The sequence below is a fragment of the Scyliorhinus canicula genome, chromosome 14, assembly GCF_902713615.1.
Source record: "Scyliorhinus canicula chromosome 14, sScyCan1.1, whole genome shotgun sequence".
NCBI lineage: Eukaryota > Metazoa > Chordata > Chondrichthyes > Carcharhiniformes > Scyliorhinidae > Scyliorhinus > Scyliorhinus canicula.
The window spans coordinates 94,659,522-94,680,162 of NC_052159.1; the positions used below are offsets into that span (position 1 = coordinate 94,659,522).

General features: G+C 48.9%; 1 protein-coding gene across 2 annotated transcripts in view; it reads right to left on the reverse strand.

Annotated features, from left to right (window-relative positions):
* The window catches only part of LOC119977843 (sestrin-3-like), a 129,666-nt gene that overhangs the window by 39,308 nt on the left and 69,717 nt on the right, over positions 1-20,641 (reverse strand). The window contains exon 2 of one of the 2 annotated variants that reach the window (XM_038819082.1): positions 129-194. The exons of the other annotated variant lie outside the window; for it this stretch is intronic. Coding sequence (XP_038675010.1) covers positions 129-194 — 66 coding nt within the window. The remainder of the gene's footprint in view (positions 1-128; positions 195-20,641) is intronic. 2 annotated transcript variants of the gene reach the window in all.

Genomic DNA, 20,641 nt, shown 5'->3' on the forward strand with positions numbered 1-20,641 from the left:
TACTAAATAATTTGTCCCACTCATACATGTAAAGTTTATCATTTCAAAAGTCTTGCTTGTCGTTCATAAAAATATCAACTCGCTTAATGTTATTCCTTTAAATATTTCTAGATATGTAAAAAGATTACCTCTTTCTCTGGTATAAAGGCAGTTGGTCCAGTTGTTGTAGGTTGAGGGACTCTCACATCTTTATCCTGATGAGAGAAGGAGGTCACCATTTATAGATGCTGAAATATTTTGAAAGCTTGAACAGTGGGCAGTGGTTACAATTGCTTTGCACTTATGGAGGCAATTTCCAGAATAAAGTGTTTCTCTTCTTCCCTGAAAGAAGGTTTATTTGCAGGAATGATTGCTACAAAGACTCTATTATTCACATCTTATCTTTTACTAAGCCTCACTTATCCATGACCTTATTCCAGTCTTCTTCAAAGTCGGGGGTGCGACCCGCGGGTGGGTCGTGGGCTGGTGTTGGGAGGTTCACGGAGCCGTTGTCCACGGCGCTCCCGAACACGCAAATCCCCACGTAGCAGCCGGCTTTTCATAACGCCGGCTGCAAGCGGCCACGAACATGTTTTTTTTTTTTTAAATTTGGCCGCATTGTGCATGCGCGCGATCATGTGCGCGTGCACAATGCTGCCGAATTAAAACGTTTGTGGAATGTCCATGATGATCGGCGCGCATGCACACCGGTAATTGGGCACGCATGCGCAGTGCAGCCACTGTTTTTTAAAAACAGTTGCAGCTTTTTGCTTTACAAGTTCTGCAGTGGTTTTTATTCATTTACTTATTTATTTTATTCATTTTATTTATTTTACAAGTTCGGGGGGGGGGGGGGGGGGGCTGTTATTTGATAAAATTTTACAGGAAAAAATTCAGAACTTTGGACAGATGGAGACTCCATACTTTCTAACACCGGAAGGCTTCACCTTCGTCCAACAGGTTCCATTGGAGGAGCGCGTACGAGGGCCAAACGGGCCCTAAACCATTTCCTCCATTTTGTCAGCAGCAAACAAGCTAAGAGAAAATGGGGGGTCGCGCAGGTCGGCTGGCGTGGGTCGCGCAGGTTGGCTAGGTTGGGTCCCAAAGGTTGGCCGGTTGGTAAAAATGGGTCCCCGGAAAAAAAGCTTGAAGAACACTGCCTTATTCTCATCAGGCACCGCTCAGTACTCAATTAATTATGTATAGATTCCAAATCTTCTTTCAGGTCCATATAGTCTTCCACTATAGAACCCGTTCTAGGCCTACATTCCAGATCATCCCATCTGATCTACCAACTTTTCATTCTGCTCGACTAAAATGATCAACCATCAAGTTTCTGGACTCAAGAACTCCTTTTTAAAATCCACTTTAATGCATCCACCAAACCTTAGTATAGTTGCCTCTCTAATTCCTCCCTTCCGTCTCTTGCCATGTCTTTACAAAACATCGTGAGTAATTTTGTACATTAAAGACTAGTATATAAAATTAAAGTTGTATTACCCATTAACCACCGACTCTAGACTGCACTCCCTCAGCGTATGCAAGCTTCAACAACAACCTTCATCATTTGCAAGAAGGGATAAAATTTGTTTTTCAACAATTTCTTCAGTGCCTTGATAATCTAAGCAACAACTAAAATCTGTACATTTTAATGGCTTATCTCACCTGGGACTGTGAATGCTAATTTCAAAAAGTAACTATTGAAAGTAAATGGACGTCATTTCTATCTTTATAAGGTTACCCTTCCTTTGAAGTCCAAGGATCGATCAAGACTATAGCGACCCTGAACAGGGTCATCAATATGCATAACTATCAAAAAGGCTAATGGCAGGGTCATTATAAGCCACCAAACAAAAACCAGATCAATATCCCATTATGAAAGTATTGTGGAGGAAGGACTCACGGTTGAGAACTAAGAAATAAATCCCATCTGATGATTTATATTCAAACGCAAGAGTCTAACAGTAGAGCAATAGAACAAAGAAAAGTACAGCACAGAAACAGGCCCTTTGGCCCTCCATGCTGCCCGACTAAACTACAATCTTCTACACTTCCTGGGTCCGTATCCCTCTATTCCAATCCTATTCATGTATTTGTCAAGATGCCCCTTAAATGTCACTATCGTCTCTGCTTCCACCACCTCTTCCGGCAGCGAATCCCACTACCCTGCGTAAAAAACGTGCCTCGTACATCTCCTCTAAACCTTGCCCCTTAAACCTATGCCCCCTAGTAATTGACCCCTCTACCCTGGGGAAAAGCCTCTTACTATCCACTCTGTCTATGCCCCTCATAATTTTGTAGACCTCTATCAGGTCACCCCCTCAACCTTCGACATTCCAGTGAGAGCAAACAGTTTATTCAACCGCTCCTCATAGCTAATGCCCTCTATACCAGGCAACATCCTGGTAAATCTCTTCTGCACCCTCTCCAAAGCCTCCACATCCTTCTGGTAGTGTGGCGACCAGAATTGAACACTATACTCAAGTGTGGCCTAACTAAGGTTCTATACAGCTGCAGCATGACTTGCCAATTCTTATACTCAATGCCCCAGCCAATGAAGGCAAGCATGTCGTATGCCTTCTTGACTACCTTCTCCACCTGTGTTGGCCCTTTCAGTGACCTGTGGACCTGTACACAGATCTCTCTGATTTTCAATACTCTTTAGAACATAGAACATTACAGCGCGGTACAGGCCCTTCGGCCCTCGATGTTACGCCGTCCTGTGAAACCCCTCTAAAGTCCCTCTACACTATTCCCTTATCGTCCATATGCCTATCCAATGACCATTTGAATGCGTTTAGTGTTGGCGAGTCCACTACTGTTGTAGGCAGGGCATTCCACGCCCTTACTACTCTGAGTAAAGAACCTACCTCTGACATCTGTCCTATATCTATCCCCCCTCAATTTAAAGCTATGTCCCCTCATGCTGGACATCACCATCCGAGGAAAAAGGCTCTCTGTCCACCCTATCTAATCCTCTGATCATCTTGTATGCCTCAATTAAGTCACCTCTTAACCTTCTTCTCTCTAACGAAAACAGCCTCAAGTCCTTCAGCCTTTCCTCATAAGATCTTCCCTCCATACCAGGCAACATCCTTGTAAATCTCCTCTGCACCCTTTCCAATGCTTCCACATCCTTCCTATAATGCGGCGACCAGAACTGCACGCAATACTCAAAATGGGGCCGCACCAGAGTTTTGTACAACTGCAACATGACCTCATGGCGCCGAAACTCAATTCCTCTACCAATAAAAGCTAACACACCGTACGCCTTCTTAACAACCCTCTCAACCTGGGTGGCAACTTTCAGGGATCTATGGACATGGACACCGAGATCTCTCTGCTCATCCACACTACCAAGAATCTTACCATTAGCCCAGTACTCTGTCTTGCTGTTATTCCATCCAAAATGAATCACCTCACACTTTTCTGCATTAAACTCCATTTGCCACCTCTCAGCCCAGCTCTGCAGCTGTAACTTGCAACATCCTTCTGCACTGTCCACAACTCCACTGACTTTAGTGTCATCTGCAAATTTACTTCTACACCCTCCTCCAGGTCATTTATAAAAATGACAAACAGCAGCGGCCCCAAAACAGATCCTTGTGGTACACCACTAGTAACTAGACACCAGTCAGAACATTTCCCATCAACCACCACCCTTTGTCTTTATCAGCTAGCCAATTTCTGATCCAAACTGCTAAATCACCCTGAATTCCATGCCTCTGTATTTTCTGCAATAGCCTACCGTGGGGAACCTTATCAAACGCTTTACTGAAATCCATATACACCACATCAACTGCTTTACCCTCATCCACCTGTTTGGTCACCTTCTCGAAGAATGAAGTTTGTGAGGCACGACCTACCCTTCACAAAACCATGTTGACTATCTCTAATCAAATTATTCTGTTCCAGATGATTATACATCCTATCTCTTATAAACCTTTCCAAGACTTTTCCCACAACAGAAGTAAGGCTCACTGGTCTATAGTTACCGGGGCTATCTCTACTCCCCTTCTTGAACAAGGGGACAAAATTTGCTATCCTCCAGTCTTCTGGCACTATTCCTGTAGACAAAGATGACTTAAAGATCAAAGCCAGAAGGCTCAGCAATCTCCTCCCTAGCTTCCCAGAGAATCCTACGATAAATCCCATCCGGCCCAGGGGACTTGTCTATTTTTACACTTTCCAGAATCGCTAACACCTCCTCCTTATGAACCTCAAGCCCTTCTAGTCTAGTAGCCTGTATCTCAGTATTCTCCTCGACAACTTTGTCTTTTTCTTGTGAATACAGACGAAAAATACTCATTTAGCACCTCTCCCATGTCCTCAGACTCCACGCACAACTTCCCACTACTGTCCTCGACTGGCCCTACTCTTACCTTAAGTCATTCTTTTATTCCTGACATATCTATAGAAAGCTTTAGGGTTATCCTTGATCCTACCTGCCAAAGACTTCTCATGTCCTCGCCTGGCTCTTCTTAGCTCTCTCTTTAGAGCCTTCCTAGCTAACTTGTAACTCTCGAGCGCCCTAACTGAACCATCGCGTCTCATCTTTACTTAAGCCTCCTTCTTCCTCTTTTTTTTTTTTTTTTTTTTTAAATAATTTTTATTGAAATTTTTCGATACAAACATTTACCCCTATTACATTTTAAATTATAACACCACCAGTCCCCCCTGGAAAAACCTCCCCACGCCCTCCCCCGCGCACACCCCCCCTCCCTCCCTTCCCCCCCCCCCCCCCCCCGCGCTATCAGTCTAGCAACCAAACCGTTTTTCCCTTCCTGCCGATGGTCTCGGGCAGTAATTGCCCGCGACCCCCCGCTGACGTGCTCCCTTCGTTGCTATCCCCCCCCCCTCCCTTCCCCCCCCCCCCCTTTTCTCCCCGGGTTGCTGCTGTTTCGGCCTCCAGTTCCTATCTCTGATCCAGAAAGTCAAGGAAGGGCTGCCACCGCCGGAAGAACCCCTGTACCGACCCTCTCAGGGCGAATTTGATTCTTTCCAATTGGATGAAGCTTGCCATGTCGTTTAACCAGGTGTTAACACTTGGTGGCCTTGTGTCCCTCCACTGAATCAAGATCCTTCTCCGAGCTACCAAGGACGCGAAGGCCAATATTCCGGCCTCCCTTGCCTCCTGTACTCCTGGCTCCACCCCAACCCCAAAAATCGCTAGCCCCCACCCTGGTTTGACCCTGGTTCCCACCACTCTCGATACCGTCCCCGCCACCCCCTCCCAGAACTCCTCCAGTGCCGGACACATCCAGAACATATGTGCATGGTTCGCAGGGCTTCCCGAACACCTGACACACCTGTCCTCACCCCCGAAGAACCGACTCATCCTAGTCCCCGTCATATGGGCTCTGTGCAGCACCTTAAATTGGATGAGGCCCAACCTTGCGCACGACGACGACGAATTGACCCTCTCTAGGGCATCCGCCCATGTCCCATCTTCTATCTGCTCTCCCAGCTCCGCTTCCCACTTGTCTTTCAGCTCCTCTATCGGTACCTCCTCCACCTCCTGCATTATTCTGTAGATGTCCGAGACCTTCCCTTCTCCGACCCAGGCCCCTGACAGCACCCTATCACTCGCCCCTCCATCGGGAAGCATGGGGAATCCTTCCACCTGTCGTCTGGCAAATGCCTTCACCTGCAGGTATCTAAACGTGTTCCCCGGGGGGAGTTCAAATTTCTCCTCCAGCTCTCCCAGGCTCGCAAACCTCCCCTCTATGAACATGTCCCTCAGTTGCCTGATGCCCGCCCTGTGCCAGCTCTGGAATCCCCCGCCAGTGTTCCCCGGGACAAATCTGTGGTTCCCTTTCAGTGGCGCCGCCATCAGACCCCCCACTTCCCCCCTGTGTCGCCTCCACTGCCCCCAGATTTTAAGGGTGGCTGCCACTACCGGACTCGTGGTATACCTTGTGGGGGGGAGCGGCCATGGTGCCGTTACTAGCGCCCCCAGGCTTGTATTGCCGCAGGACGCCCTCTCCATACGTTTCCAAGCTGCCCCCTCCCCCTCCATCACCCACTTGCGCACCATCGATGCGTTCGCCGCCCAGTAGTATCCGGAAAGATTGGGTAGCGCTAATCCTCCACTGTCCCTACTCCGTTCCAAGAAAATCCTTCTCACTCTAGGGGTGCCATGCGCCCACACATAGCCCATAATGCTGCTAGTTACCTTCTTGAAGAAGGCCCTGGGGAGGAAGATGGGCAAGCACTGGAACAGAAACAGGAACCTCGGGAGGACCGTCATTTTGACTGACTGCACCCTCCCTGCTAGCGACAGCGGTACCATGTCCCACCTCTTGAACTCCTCCTCCATCTGCTCCACCAGCCTTGAAAAGTTCAGCTTGTGGAGGGTCCCCCAGTTCCTTGCCACCTGCACCCCCAAGTACCTGAAGCTCTTTACTGCTCTCCTAAAGGGGAGCCGCCCAATTCCCTCCCCCTGATCTCCCGGGTGTATCACAAAGACCTCACTTTTACCCACATTTAATTTATATCCCGAAAAGTCCCCAAACTCCGCTAGTATTTCCATTACCTCCGGCATTCCCCCTTCCGGATCCGCCACATACAACAACAAATCATCCGCATAGAGTGATACCCGATGCTCCTCCCCTCCCCTTGTCAGTCCTCTCCAACCCCCTGAACCCCTCAGTGCCATCGCCAACGGTTCGATCGCTAATGCAAACAGTAAGGGGGATAGGGGGCATCCCTGCCTGGTACCTCGATGGAGCCCAAAATACTCCGACCTCCTCCCGTTTGTAACCACACTCGCCATCGGGGCCGAGTACAGCAGCTTCACCCACTTGATAAATCCCTCCCCAAACCCAAACCGTTCCAGCGTCTCCCACAGGTATTCCCACTCCACCCTATCGAATGCCTTCTCCGCATCCAGTGCTACCACTATCTCAGCCTCCCCCTCCACTGCTGGCATCATAATTACATTCAACAGCCTCCGGACATTTGTATTAAGTTGTCGTCCCTTTACGAAACCCGTCTGGTCCTCATGGATTACCCCTGGCACACAATCCTCTATTCTGGTTGCCAGGACCTTTGCCAGCAGTTTGGCATCTACATTCAAGAGGGAGATAGGCCTGTAGGACCCGCACTGTACAGGGTCTTTGTCCCGCTTCAGGATCAAGGAGATCAGGGCCTGTGACATTGTCGGGGGCAGAGCCCCCCCCTCTCGCGCCTCATTGAAGGCTCGTACCAGCACTGGACCCACCAAGTCCACATACTTCTTATAAAATTCCACCGGGAACCCATCCGGCCCCGGCGCCTTCCCCGCCTGCATCTGGCCTATCCCTTTAACTAGTTCCTGCAGCTCTATCGGCGCCCCCAACCCCTCCACCCGTTCCTCCCGGACCTTTGGGAACCTCAATCTATCGAGGAAGTTCTCCATTCCCCCCCTCCTCCTGGGCGGCTCAGACCGGTACAATTCCCTGTAGAAATCCCTGAAGACCCCGTTCACCTCTTGCTCCTTCTGCACTACGTTCCCTCCCTTCTCTCTCACTCCCCCAATCTCTCTGGCTGCATCTCGCTTGCGCAGCTGGTGTGCTAGCATCCTGCTCACCTTTTCCCCGTACTCATAGACCGCACCCTGTGCCCTTCTCCATTGTGTCTCCGCCTTCCTAGTGGTCAGTAGGTCAAACTGGGCCTGTAAACTGCGCCGCTCCCTCAACAGCCCCTCCTCTGGTGTCTCCGCATATCTCCTGTCCACTTCTATAAGTTCCCCCACCAGTCTCTCCCTTTCCTGCCTCTCCTTCCTTTCTCTGTGTGCCCTTATGGAGATCAGCTCTCCTCTGATCACTGCTTTCAGGGCCTCCCAGACTACCCCCACCTTCACCTCGCCCGTGTCGTTCGTGCCCAGATATCTCTCAATGCCCTTCCGGACCCTTCCGCACACCTCATCGTCCGCCAGCAGCCCCACATCCAGGCGCCACAGCGGGCGCTGGTCCCGTGCTTCCCCCAGTTCTACCTCTACCCAGTGTGGTGCATGGTCCGAGATCGCAATGGCCGAGTACTCCGTGTCCTGCACTCTCGAAATCAGCCCCCTGCTCAGTACAAAAAAGTCTATTCTGGAGTACACCCTGTGGACGTGGGAGAAAAAAGAATACTCCCTCGCCCTTGGCCTGCCAAATCTCCAAGGGTCTACCCCCCCCATCTGCTCCATGAACCCCCTTAGCACCTCCGCCGCTGCCGGCCTCCTATTCGTCCTGGAACTCGATCTGTCCAGCCCAGGGTCGAGCACTGTGTTGAAGTCCCCCCCCATGATCAGGCCTCCTGCCTCCAGACCCGGAATGAGGCCCAACAGGCGCCTCATAAAACCCGCGTCATCCCAATTCGGGGCATATACATTTACCAGCACCACATTCTCTCCCTGCAGCCTACCCTTCACCATCACGTACCTACCCTCCTTATCTGCTACCACCTGCGCCGCCACGAACGACACCCTCTTTCCCACCAAAATCGCCACCCCCCGGTTCTTTGCGTCCAAGCCTGAGTGGAACACCTGTCCCACCCACCCCCTTCTCAGGCGCACCTGGTCTACTACTCTCAAGTGAGTCTCCTGCAACATTGCCACATCCGCTTGCAGTCCCTTTAGGTGTGAAAAAACCCTTGATCTCTTGACCGGTCCGTTCAGCCCCCTCACATTCCAAGTAATCAACCGGGTCGCGGAGCGACCCGTCCCTTTCCCCTGCCTATTAGCCATGTTCTGTCCCCTGTTTGCCCCGGGTCGACCCTCCCCTTCTAACCCGTTCCCCATGGCGATGGCCCCCCCCCCCCTCTCTCCTCCCGTTCTTCCCTTCCCGTCCTCAGCCTTTCCAGCAGCAACCCGGTATCCCCCCCTAACCCCCCTTCCCCCCCCCCCCGGCTAGGACCCCTCCTAGCCGCAGTGTATCCACCATCGTACTCCCGAGAGTCAGCTGGTTTTCGCTGACCCGGCTGCCCCTGCCACACTCCGACTCCTCCCGATGTGGGGGGGGAGGGGCCTCCCCCCCCCCTTGCCATCCCTCCCTGACCCCGCTTCAGCGCGGGAAAAACCGCCATTGCTGGCCACACCCCACTCTTCTCTCCTCCCCCCTCCTCCGTCCTGCGCGCGGGAAACAGGGGAAAGCCCGCGCTTTCGCCCGGCCACACCCTACCCCGCCATCTTCAATTCCACCCCCGTCCCCATCCCCACCGATAACAAAGCCCCCTTAAAACGAGAGGAAGAAAAAAGAGAAAAAGAAAACACGCATAACCCACTTGCTCCCCCCCCGTCCCGCCTCCCCAACTTAACAATATAACAATATAAATAACAAATCGCAAATAAATACATAAATACATAACTATGCCTGCATAACTAAATAACTAAATAACTACCCAATAATAACGTACTTAACCAACAGTAACCATAACCCTTAAAGAACAGATCAAAAAACAGTAAAAAAGCCCCCCCTACAACAACAATAATTAAGGGAAGTTGGCAACGGGAAGAGACACATAAAAAGGAACAAAGAAACCCCCCATAACACAAGTTTCAAAAAAAAACAAACGATCCATCAACTTAAACCAAGTTCCGACCTGGCCTAAGAAAGACATGGGCCACTTGATCAGTCAAGGGTACTCGGGCGGCCTCAACCGCCGGCGTTCCCAAGTTCTAGTTCAGGTCCAGCTTTTCCTCCCGAACAAAAGTCCATGCCTCCTCTGGGGTCTCAAAGTAATGGTGCTGGTCCTTGTAGGTGACCCACAAGCGCGCTGGCTGCAGCATTCCAAACTTGATCCTTTTTGCGTGCAGCACCGCCTTCGTTCGGTTAAACCGGGCCCGCCGCTTTGCCACCTCCGCACTCCAGTCCTGATATATCCGCACCGTCGAATTCTCCCATTTGCTGCTTTTCTCCCTCTTGGCCCACCTCAGCACTTTCTCCCGATCGCAGAAACGCTGGAACCGCACCAGCACCGCCCTCGGGGGCTCGTTTGCCCTAGGCCGCCTAGCCATGACCCGATATGCTTCTTCCAGCTCCAGGGGCGATGGACCGGCCCCCTCTCCCATCAGGGAGCTCAACATCTCCGCTACATATTTCGGGAGATCAGGCCCCTCCAGGCCTTCTGCTAGGCCCAGGATCCTCAAGTTCTTCCGCCTCATTCGCGTGTCCAGCTCCTCAAAGCGGCTCTGCCATTTCAGGTGGAGTGCCTCGTGCACCTCCACCTTTCCCACGAGGACCGTGGCTTCCTCCTCCCTCACCGCCATCTCCTGCTGCAGCTCTCTTATCGACGCCTCTTGGGTCGCCTGGGCCCCCATCAGCCTTGTGGTCGTCGCGTTCATGGACTCTAAGAGTTCCACTTTCAGCTCCGTAAAACACCGGAGGAGAGCGGCCTGCTGCTCCTCCGCCCATTTTCTCCAATCTTCTAGTGCGCCACCGGCCGCCATTTTGGTCCTCTTCCCCCGCTTTTTTTGGGGAGCTGCTGCCGCTTTTTTTGTCGCCCCTCTCCGAGTACCGACCATCAAGTTGGTCTCACTCTCCTCAGGGAGCCTTCCCCCACCGGGATTCGTCTTTACAGTACCGTCGGGGCCCTCCAATCGGCCCTTAAACACCTTTGTCGCAGGAGCTGCCAAATGTGCGACTTAGCTGGTCATAGCCGCAACCGGAAGTCCCTCCTTCTTCCTCTTGACAAGTGTTTCAACTGCTTTAGTCACCCATGGTTCCCTCGCTCGACCACTTCCTCCCTGCCTAACAGGTACATACTTATCAAGGACACACAGTAGCTGTTCCTTGAACATGCTCCACATTTCCATTGTGCCCATCTCCTGCAGTTTTCCTCTCCAGCCGATGCATCCCAAGTCTTGCCTCATCGTAACATAATTGCCTTACCCGCAGATATAACTCTTGCCCTGCGGTATATACCTATCCCTTTCCATCGCTAAAGTAAACATAACTGAATTGTGGTCACTATCACCAAAGTGCTCACCTACCTCCAAATCTAACAACTGTCCTGGTTCATTACCCAGTACCAAATCCAATACGGCCTCGCCTCTCGTTGACCTATCTACATACTGCATCAGGAAACCCTCCTACACACATTGGACAAAAACGGACCCATCTAAAGTACTTGACCAATAGTGTTCCAAGAATATATATGGAAAGTTAAAAGTCCTCCATAACAACTACCCTGTTACTTTCGCTCCTATCCAGAATCATCTTTGCAATCCTTTCCTCTACATCTCTGGAACTTTTCGGAGGCCTATAGAAAACCCCTAACAGGGTGACCTCTCCTTTCCTGTTTCTTAACTCAGCCCATACTACCTCAGTATTCGAGTCCTCATCAAATGTCCTCTCAGCCACTGTAATACTGTCCTTGACTAACAATGCCACCCCTCCCCCTCTCTTACCACCTTCCCTGAGCTTACTGAAATATCTAAACCCGGCACCTGCAACAACCATTCCTCGCCCTGCTCTATCCATGTCTCCGAAATGGCCACAACATCGAAGTCCCAGGTACTAACCCATGCCGCAAGCTTACCCACCTTATTCCGGATGCTCCTGGCATTGAAGTAGACGCACTTTAAACCACCTTCCTTCCTGCCGGTACACTTCTGCAACTTCGAAACCTTACTCATTACCTCACTACTCTTAGCTTCTTGTGTACTGGAGCTACAATTCAGGTTCCCAATCCCCTGCTGAACTAGTTTAAACCCTCCCGAAGAGCATTAGCAAACCCCCCCCCCCCCCCCCCCCCCCAGGATATTAGTACCCCTCCGGTCCAGGTGTAGACCATCCCGTTTGTAGAGGTCCCACCTACCCCAGAATGAGCCCCAATTGTCCAGGAATCTGAAACACTCCCTCCTGCACCATCCCTGCAGCCACGTGTTCAACTGCTCTCTCTCCCTATTCCTTGACTTGCTAGCACGTGGCACAGGTAACAACCCAGAGATAATAACTCTGTTTGTCCTGGATCTAAGTTTCCACCCTAGCTCCCTGAATTCCTGCCTTACATCCCTATTCCTTTTCCTACCCATGTCGTTGGTACCTATGTGGACCACGACTTGGGGCTGCTCCCCCTCCCCCTTAAGGATTCCGAAAACACGATCCAAGACATCGCGGACCCTGGCACCTGGGAGGCAACACACCAACCGCGAGTCTCTCTCGTTCCCACAGAATCTATCTATCCCCCTAACTATGGAGTCTCCAATGACTAATGTTCTTCTCCCCTCCCCCTTCCCTTCTGAGCAACAGGGACAGACTCTGTGCCAGAGACCTGTACCCCAGGGTTCTACCATTCACTGTATATTCCCTACCTGCATTAGACCTTCCAAAATGCATTACCTCCCATTTGTCCAGATTAAACTCCATCTGCCATCTCTCCGCCCAAGTCTCCAAACGATCTAAATCCTGCTGTATCCTCTGACAGTCCTCATCGCTATCCGCAATTTGTGTCGTCTGCAAACTTAATCAGACCAGTTACATTTTCCTCCAAATCATTTATATATACTACGAACAGCAAAGGTCCCAGCACTGATCCCTGCGGAACGCCACTAGTCACAGCCCTCCAATTAGAAAAGCACCAATAGGCTGATCAATAGCCTGTAATAAACTGTCCTAAGACATTGGGCCTCCTTTTGCCAAGCAGCAAAGCCTCCGAATATCAACCTCATCTCACTGCGGCACGATCATTTTAAACGGAATCTTTGCACGTGCATGAACGTCTGTACAGCAAAATGACCACATTTATTGGGATTCATAAATAAATTAATTATTTATGATTGCAACCTGCTGTTGCTGCTCTAAAGTCAGAGCTTCTACATTCTTATTGTGATTGGGGAGGCACAAAGAACAGTGGTTAGCACTGTTGCTTCACAGCACCAAGACCCGGGTTCAAATCCCACTTGGGTCACCGTCTGTGCGGAGTTTGCACGTTCTCCCAGTGTCTGCGTGGGTTTCTTCCGAGGGTTTCCACAAGTCCCAAACGATGTGTTAGGTGATTTGGACATTCTGGATTCCCACTCTATGTACCCGAACAGTATGGCGACTGGGGGCTTTTAACAGTAACTTCATTGCAGTGTTAATGTAAGCCTACTTGTGACAATAATAAAGGTTATTAAAAATCATCCGACTCTTAATAGGTTTTCTTCATAGATCCCTCACACATTAAAATCACCTATGTACTCTCATTTAATCATGAGTGTTTGAGAAGTGCCATGCTAATAACCAGTGTTTCAATCTGAAAAACATTTATTTAAGTCATCTGAGTTACTAGGACATTTCTAAGAATTACAGATAAGCAGCATCACTTTGAACCCATTACTGCTGTGGAAAGTTTGTATTGTGACATCATTCTGATGCAAATACTAAAACAAAGTACTGCACAGGAACTGGAAGTTCACAAATTCTATAATTTAATAATAATTAGCAAATAAATAGGTAGTGGCCATCTTGCAAAGATATATTATCCAAAGATGAAGACCTGCTAAGGGATTAGAAACAGTATGAATAAAACCCATTTGATCCCGAAGATGAAGTTCTGACCCTCTTATCCTGTGCAACAATGAGATTTAAGAGAGTTAGTATAAATAAAAAGTATATTACGGTGTATGTGATAAAGGCACAAAGCTCAGTTAGTGGTTAAATCAGAGCTGTATTTGCAACGCATTCTCTACTATGGGGACCTCATTTCTTCAATGAATATGAAATGGAGCCATTCTAATCGCAGGTCGCCTTAGCCAAAACTCAATCGCTGCACTGTACACTTGGTATTTTGCATACTGAAAACAAATGTGGGAGCACATGGCAACTTTGATCAGTAGGAATGCAGGCCTCCGTATCTACTCACTGTGGGATGTTGAAACACAAATCTAAGACTTTACTGTAGTTTACGGTCATTAATACAATATTATTACAATATTATTACATTTGGCAGTTAAGTATTGCTGATCAGAAAATCTAGCTTGCTTACACAGTCATAAAGAGCAAAGACTCATTCACTTAATTATAAAACCAGAAAGGCCCCGATTAGAGGGCCTTGATTATCCTGTGACAAGTATGGAAGGGAAAGGCTGCACTGTATGATTGGTCTATTCTCTTTACATTTGTTTTCTTTGGAACACAGCTTGTGATGAGTGGGAAGAGATTTTCCTCTGCTTGTAACTTGTGTGGAAAGTTTATAAGATGGGAATCTCTCCAAGCGGTAAAAGCACAAAGCAATATTGCTTGTTCAAATTTGCACTATTGTGTAACCTTGTTTTTCATTTCATGAGAGCTTTCCCAATTTCCCTGGAAAGAACAAGAATAAATTATGCTTACTTCATATTAAAAGTAAACAAAATCATTACAGATGGGCGGCACAGTAGCAGTGGTTAGCATTGTTGCTTCAAAACTCCAGGGTCCCAGGTTCAATTCCCGGCTTGGGTCACTGTCTGTGTGGAGCCTGCTCGCTCTCCCTGTGTCTGCGTGGGTTTCCTCCGGGTGCTCCGGTTTCCTCCCACAAGTCCCAAAAGACATGCTGTTAGGTAATTTGGACATTCTAAATTCTCCCTCTGTGTACCCGAACAGATGCCGGAGTGTGGCGACTAGGGGCTTTTCACAGTAACTTCATTGCAGTATTAATGTAAGCCTACTTGTGACAATAAAGGTTATTACAAGGTTGAAAATATAAGAGTGAAATCTAATGGCCGCACCGCACGCAACTTGTGATACGACGTGGCCAGCAAATCTCACAAGAGACCTCATGCGAGATTTACCCAGCTCATCAGGCCTTGCAAGATCTAATGGGATCTTGTAAGATGTTGGGATCTGGATCTCACCCACAGGACCTAAATTGCATAATTAAGCGTGCAGTTCAGCATATTTGAATCTGCACTCGCCGGATCTAACCTGTGTTTGGGATTGAATCCCTCACCGAGGAGTACCCAGCTGGGCACTATTTAACACCGGTCTCCACAAACTGGAGGAGGTCGCCCAGGCGATCAGAGGCTCCCGGGTGGTGGGAACACCCTGGTACTAATACCACCCAGGGGCCTTGGCAGGGTGCCTAAGTGGGACTGCCAGGATTGCAGGAACACTGCATGGTGGCATATTGCCATATTGCCTGGGGATCTGGCCCGGGGTACACTCAGGGGAGGCGGGGAGTCAGTCAAGGACTCCCCCAACAGGGAAATTGGGGTGTTGGGAGGATCGGGATGATCGAAAAATCGGGGCACCATTTCCTGCACTGGTGAGTGGAGATGCTACGTGCAGGAAGTGAAACTTAGTATGGCCTCGGCGGGACGTTCCTTGCTGAGGCCCAGAAATGAAGCAGAGTCCCATTTAAATGCAGGGTTTCTCGGACTGCTACAAGCACTGGGAAACACCCGGCTAAACGCACCTGACACTGGCCGCTGTTTCATTACCGTTCATGCCCAAAACCAAACAAGGAATTGAGCAAATAGTTTGCATTTATACAGCAGATCCTAGAGACAACAATGCTTTACTGAAAGAAATGAAAAGACCCAAGTAGGATAGAAATGGGCATGGAGAGCAGAAGGCCCAAGGCAAAAAATAATATACAAAAGTGCTTCATACAGAACATTGGCATATTTGTTATCCATTCATAATTGTCAATGAGGTGGTGGTGAGCTGCCTAATTCAATAATAATAATAATCTTTGCCACAAGTAGGCTTACATTAACACAGCAATAAAGTTACTGTGAAAATCCCCCAGTCGCTACATTCCAGCGCCTGTTCAGGTACACTGAGGGAGAATTCAGAATGTCCAACCCAACAAGCTCGGGACTTGTGGGATGAAGCCGGAGCACCTGGAGGAAACCCATGCAGACACAGAGTGAAGGTGCAGACTCCGCACAGACAGTGACCCAAGCGGGAATCAAACCCGGGACCCTGGAGCGGTGGAGCAACAGTGCGAACCACTGTGCTACCGTGCCACCCACTACCCACTGAAGGCCAGGTAATGTAGGTGGATCAACAGTGCTGTTGGGGAGGGAGTCCAGGATTTTGATCCAGCAACAGTGAATAAATGGTGATGTAGTTCCAAGTCAGGATGGTGTGCACCTTGGAGGGAAACCTGCAGGTAGTGGTGTCCCAATGCATCTGTTGCCCTTGCCCTTCTAGGTGGCTGGAAGGTGTTGAAGAAATCTTAACAAATTGCTTCACTGCAGTTTTTATACACTGCTACCACTGTGGTGGTGGAGATAGTGGATGCTTAAGGTGGTGGATGGGGTGCCTAACCAGTGAACTACTTTGCTCTGGATGGTGTTGTGCTTAAGAGTATTTTTGCACTCATCTAGGCAAGTAGAGGGTATTCCATCACACCCCTGACTTGTGCCTTGCCGATGGTGGGCAGGAATTTGGGGATCAGGAGGAGAGTTACACCGCAGAATTTCCAGCCTCTGATCTGCTCTTATAGCCACATTATTTATATGGCTCGTTCAGTTCAGATTCTGGTCAATGGTAATCCCCAGATGTTGATTTTGTGGTTCCAACGACGGCATGCTGTTGATCATCAACTACTTAATTTGGAAAATAATATTCTACTCATCAGCCCAATCCTGAATATTTTCGAGATCTTGCTGCATATGCACAAGGACATATGCACATGCACAAGAAATCTGTATCTCCAGATTTGTGACTGGTACTGAACATCACAAATATCCCCGCTTCCCCCCATATCCCTTGATCGCCTTCACCCTATGTGCTATATCTAACTGCTTCTTGAAAACATACAATGTTTTGGCCTCAACTACTTCCTGTGGTAACTAATTCCACAGGCTGACCACTCTTGAGTGAAGATATTTTTCCTTATCTCTGTCCTAAATGGTCTACCCAGTGTCATGTTCTATAGACTGGCCGAAGTGAATGATGAACTACAGAACATCTAGTTTAAATAATTTATTATGAAACAACTGTGATAAGATAACTAGGATAAACAAAATAATAAACTACTAATACTAAATTAACTATTGTAGAGCTACTGCAAAATACATCTATCCTCTAGCACGGCCTACTCCCCAACTCCCAGACTACAGGATCATGGGGTGGGTTTACACTGGTCGGAGGTCATGCATAACATTATGTACAAACTTGCTTTATGCATATCATCACACCCTGTATCGTCAGACTGTGCCCCCTAACCCAAGGAATTCCTGCAGTGGTGCACCAAGAGTGAGACAATTGATCTCTAATAACCACAATCACCTTTCTTTGTGCCAGGTATGACTCAATTAAAAAAAAAAAGTTTTCCCCAATTCCTATCCGCTTCCAATTTTGGTCAAATGCTGCCTTAATGTCAAAGGCAGTCATTCTCACCTGGCAACATATGTTAGCGCTGCTGCCTCACAGCTCCAGGTCCCGGGTTCAATTCCAGCCTCGGGTGACTGTGGAATTTGCACTTCCGGTGTCTGCGTGGGTTTCCTCCAGGTGCTCCGGTTTCCTCCCACAGTCCAAAGATGTGCAGGTTAGGTAGATTGGCCATGCTAAATTGTCCCTTAGTATCCAAAAGGTTAGGTGGGGTTACAGGGATGGAGTGGAAGAGTGGGCGTAGGTGAGATGCTCTTTTCAAGGGCCAGTGCAGACTCGATGGGCCGAATGCCCTCCTTCCGCACTGTAAAATTCTATGAAATCATCTCTGAAGTTTCCGCTATTTTGTCCATGCTTGAATCAAGGCCGTAATGAGGTCAGGAGCTGAGTGTCAGTGAGAAGTGCCGCTGCCAGCAAACCATCATTTGGTTAATGATCAAGAGTGGACTGATGGAGCAGTAAGTGGCCAGGTTGGATTTGACCTGCTTTTTCTGGATAAGTGCTTTGCAATATTCTGATATCTTGAAAAGGTGTGACAGTCTTTCATTTTGAAAGCAGATGATAAGAGCGAGAGATAAAGCAGTTAGAGGGGGAAAGCTTAAGATTTAGCAGCCATCTAAGTGGAGATGAGAAGTTAACTGGAGGGATGTATGCTAGTATTGCTCGAGATGATCAAGAGGTGGACAGTGCAAATCATTTGAACAGAAGGTCAAATATTTTTTTTTAATGATTACAAAATACGGGAACATTTAAAGTTTACAGCCTAGCAACTAAATCTTTTACTGCTGTCTAATTGCTCAACGTTGATGTGCTTACTGTGTCCTTGGCTAATGGCGCTTTTCCATACACAAGTTGTGCCCGAGACGGATTGCTAAATAATCATGAGGATGTTTCTGGACCTTTGGAACAGAATAATGTTCTGAGCACCATAAACAAACAGATTTTCAGAAATATTGGGTGGAACTGTCCCACCAGCAGCAGGCAGCACGGTGGGCAAGGGAACTTAATTTGGCAGGAGGCCAAAAATCAGCTTCCCCAATGTCAAAATGAATTGTAAGAATTAAGTTCTCAGGACATTAAAGGTGGATAAAGCTGCCCAACGAACAAGATTGGAGTCCTTTTGCTTGCATTCACAATTCACTTTGCTAGAATCAAGTTCCCTTTCCAAACTAAGTTCCCCACCAGTTAGAAATTAGAACGTTCATATTCACAACTGTATATAATTGGCATGCACCTGGCAGGTTTCATTTCTTCCACAACTCTTGATGCGAGTAGACGCCACTTTGGTTTTCTTGTGGATTGTTCACAATTCTCAGCCTCCTGAATCACAAAGTGCCAGTAGAACAAGCTGAACCGAGGCTGGAGGCAGCAAGTTTATCTTGATCTTCCTACACACTAACTTACTAAGTGGGCAAAAAATTAAATACTCAAAGATTTCACTGAGGAATGAGAAATTTCCCACCTCCTTTCACCGGCACAGAATTCCCACTTGCACCAAATTCTCAACCTTCACGCACTGTTGACCCGGAACCCTCACTGCTGCACACCCCACCCTTAACCCTCACCGCCGCTGAACCCATACCCTTCACCCGGTTAATGCTAGGGACAAATTTAATCTCTCACCATCATCGTACCAAATGCCTTTTCTATAAATATACTAGAATTATAATGGGAGAGTCTGTGGATATTTGAAATGACCAACGAGCACTTCCTTATTCTTAACCCTCAAGTTCTTACTTAATTTGCTTAAAACAGCTAAATGTTGACAAGTGCAAAATTAGATTTTTCCAAAACTGTAATCTACTAACAGAGGCATCAAATTCCACCTGTTTCTGGTCAAAGAACTGGAGTGTGCCATCTTCAGGAGAAGGAGTCTAGAAAATGATTGATTCTGGGAAAATTTATATTTATTACTGTATATTACATTCTTCTACTTGCTACCACATGTCAAAGTGAACCAACAAAACCTATGGAATTTTTAAAAGACTTTTTCCTCATTCAGGAGGATGCAGGTGTTTCATTATAGCATCTTTACAAAATCAATACACGGCTGCTATAATAAATATATAAACAGACACGTATACAGAAAAGAAACTGCATTGGACTTCCGGTTGCGGTGATGCGGAGCTAAGCCGCACGTTCGGCAGCTCCCACTATCAAAGGACTTTCGGTCCAGTTTTAGGGCCCCAAACGGCGCTGTTTCGACAATTCCCAGTGGGGAAGGTGTTTGGAGGAACATTCCCCGAAATTTATGGTGCGCACCCGGAGTGGGGCAAAGGAAAAGGCTGCAGCAGCTCCCCAGAAAAAGCGAGGGAAGGAGGACAAAATGGCGGCCAGCGGAGCACCAGAGGACTGGTGGAAGTGGGCGCAGGAGCAGCAAGCTGCTCTTCTGCGCTGTTTTGCGGAGCTGAAGGCCGAGTTGCTGGACTCCCTGAATGTGACTACCAACAAGCTGAGACCCAGACAACCCAGGGAGCAGCCATTCAGGAGTTGCAGCGGCAGGCCGCTGATCGGGAGGAGGAGGCCGTGGTCCTCGTGGGGAAGGTGGAGATGCACGAGGCACTTCACAAAAAGTGGCAAGACCGCTTGGAGGAGCTGGACTTCGCACGAGGCGAAAGAATGTGAGGATCCTGGGCCTGGCGGAGGGGCTGGAGGGGTCGGATCTTCCGTCCTATGTGGCCACGATGTTGAACTCGTTGATGGGGGCGGGGTCCTTCCATTTGCCCCTGGAGCTTGAGGGAGCCCACAGAGTGCTGGCCAGGAGGCCCAAGACGAATGAACCCCCGCGGGCGGTGCTGGTGCAGTTCCATCGGTTCAGTGATCAGGAGTGTGTGTTGCGCTGGGCCAAGAAAGAGAGCAGCAGCAAGTGGGAGAATTCGGCAGTGCGAATCTACCAGGACTGGAGTGCGGAGGTGGCTAAGCGGCGGGCCGGGATTAACCGGACGAAGGCGGTGCTGCATGCCAAGCAGGTCAAATTTGGAATGCTGCAGCCTGCACTTCTGTGGGTAACATACAAGGACCAGCACCACTACTTCGAGTCCCCGGAGGAGGCGTGGGCCTTTGTACAGGCGGAGAAGCTGGACTCGAACTAGGGTCTGCGGGGTCCTGTGTACTACGGTCGTTGCTGTTTTTGCTGTTGCTGTTTTTGTAATTTTGACATGTGTTTTTTATGCTGGTTTTTGCTCTGTGTCCGGGTGGTTCTGTTGGGTATGGTTTTGTGTTATGTGGGGAATGTTGGGGGGTTTTTTTTTCTTCTGTACGGGGCTGGGGGATGGGGTGAAGCTGGAATTTGGGAGCTGCGTCAGAAAGGTGGGGTGGGGCAGCGTGAAAGCGCGGGCTTTCCTCTGGTTTCCCGCGCTGCGGGGCAGATGGGGGGGGAAGCTGGCGGTGGGGGC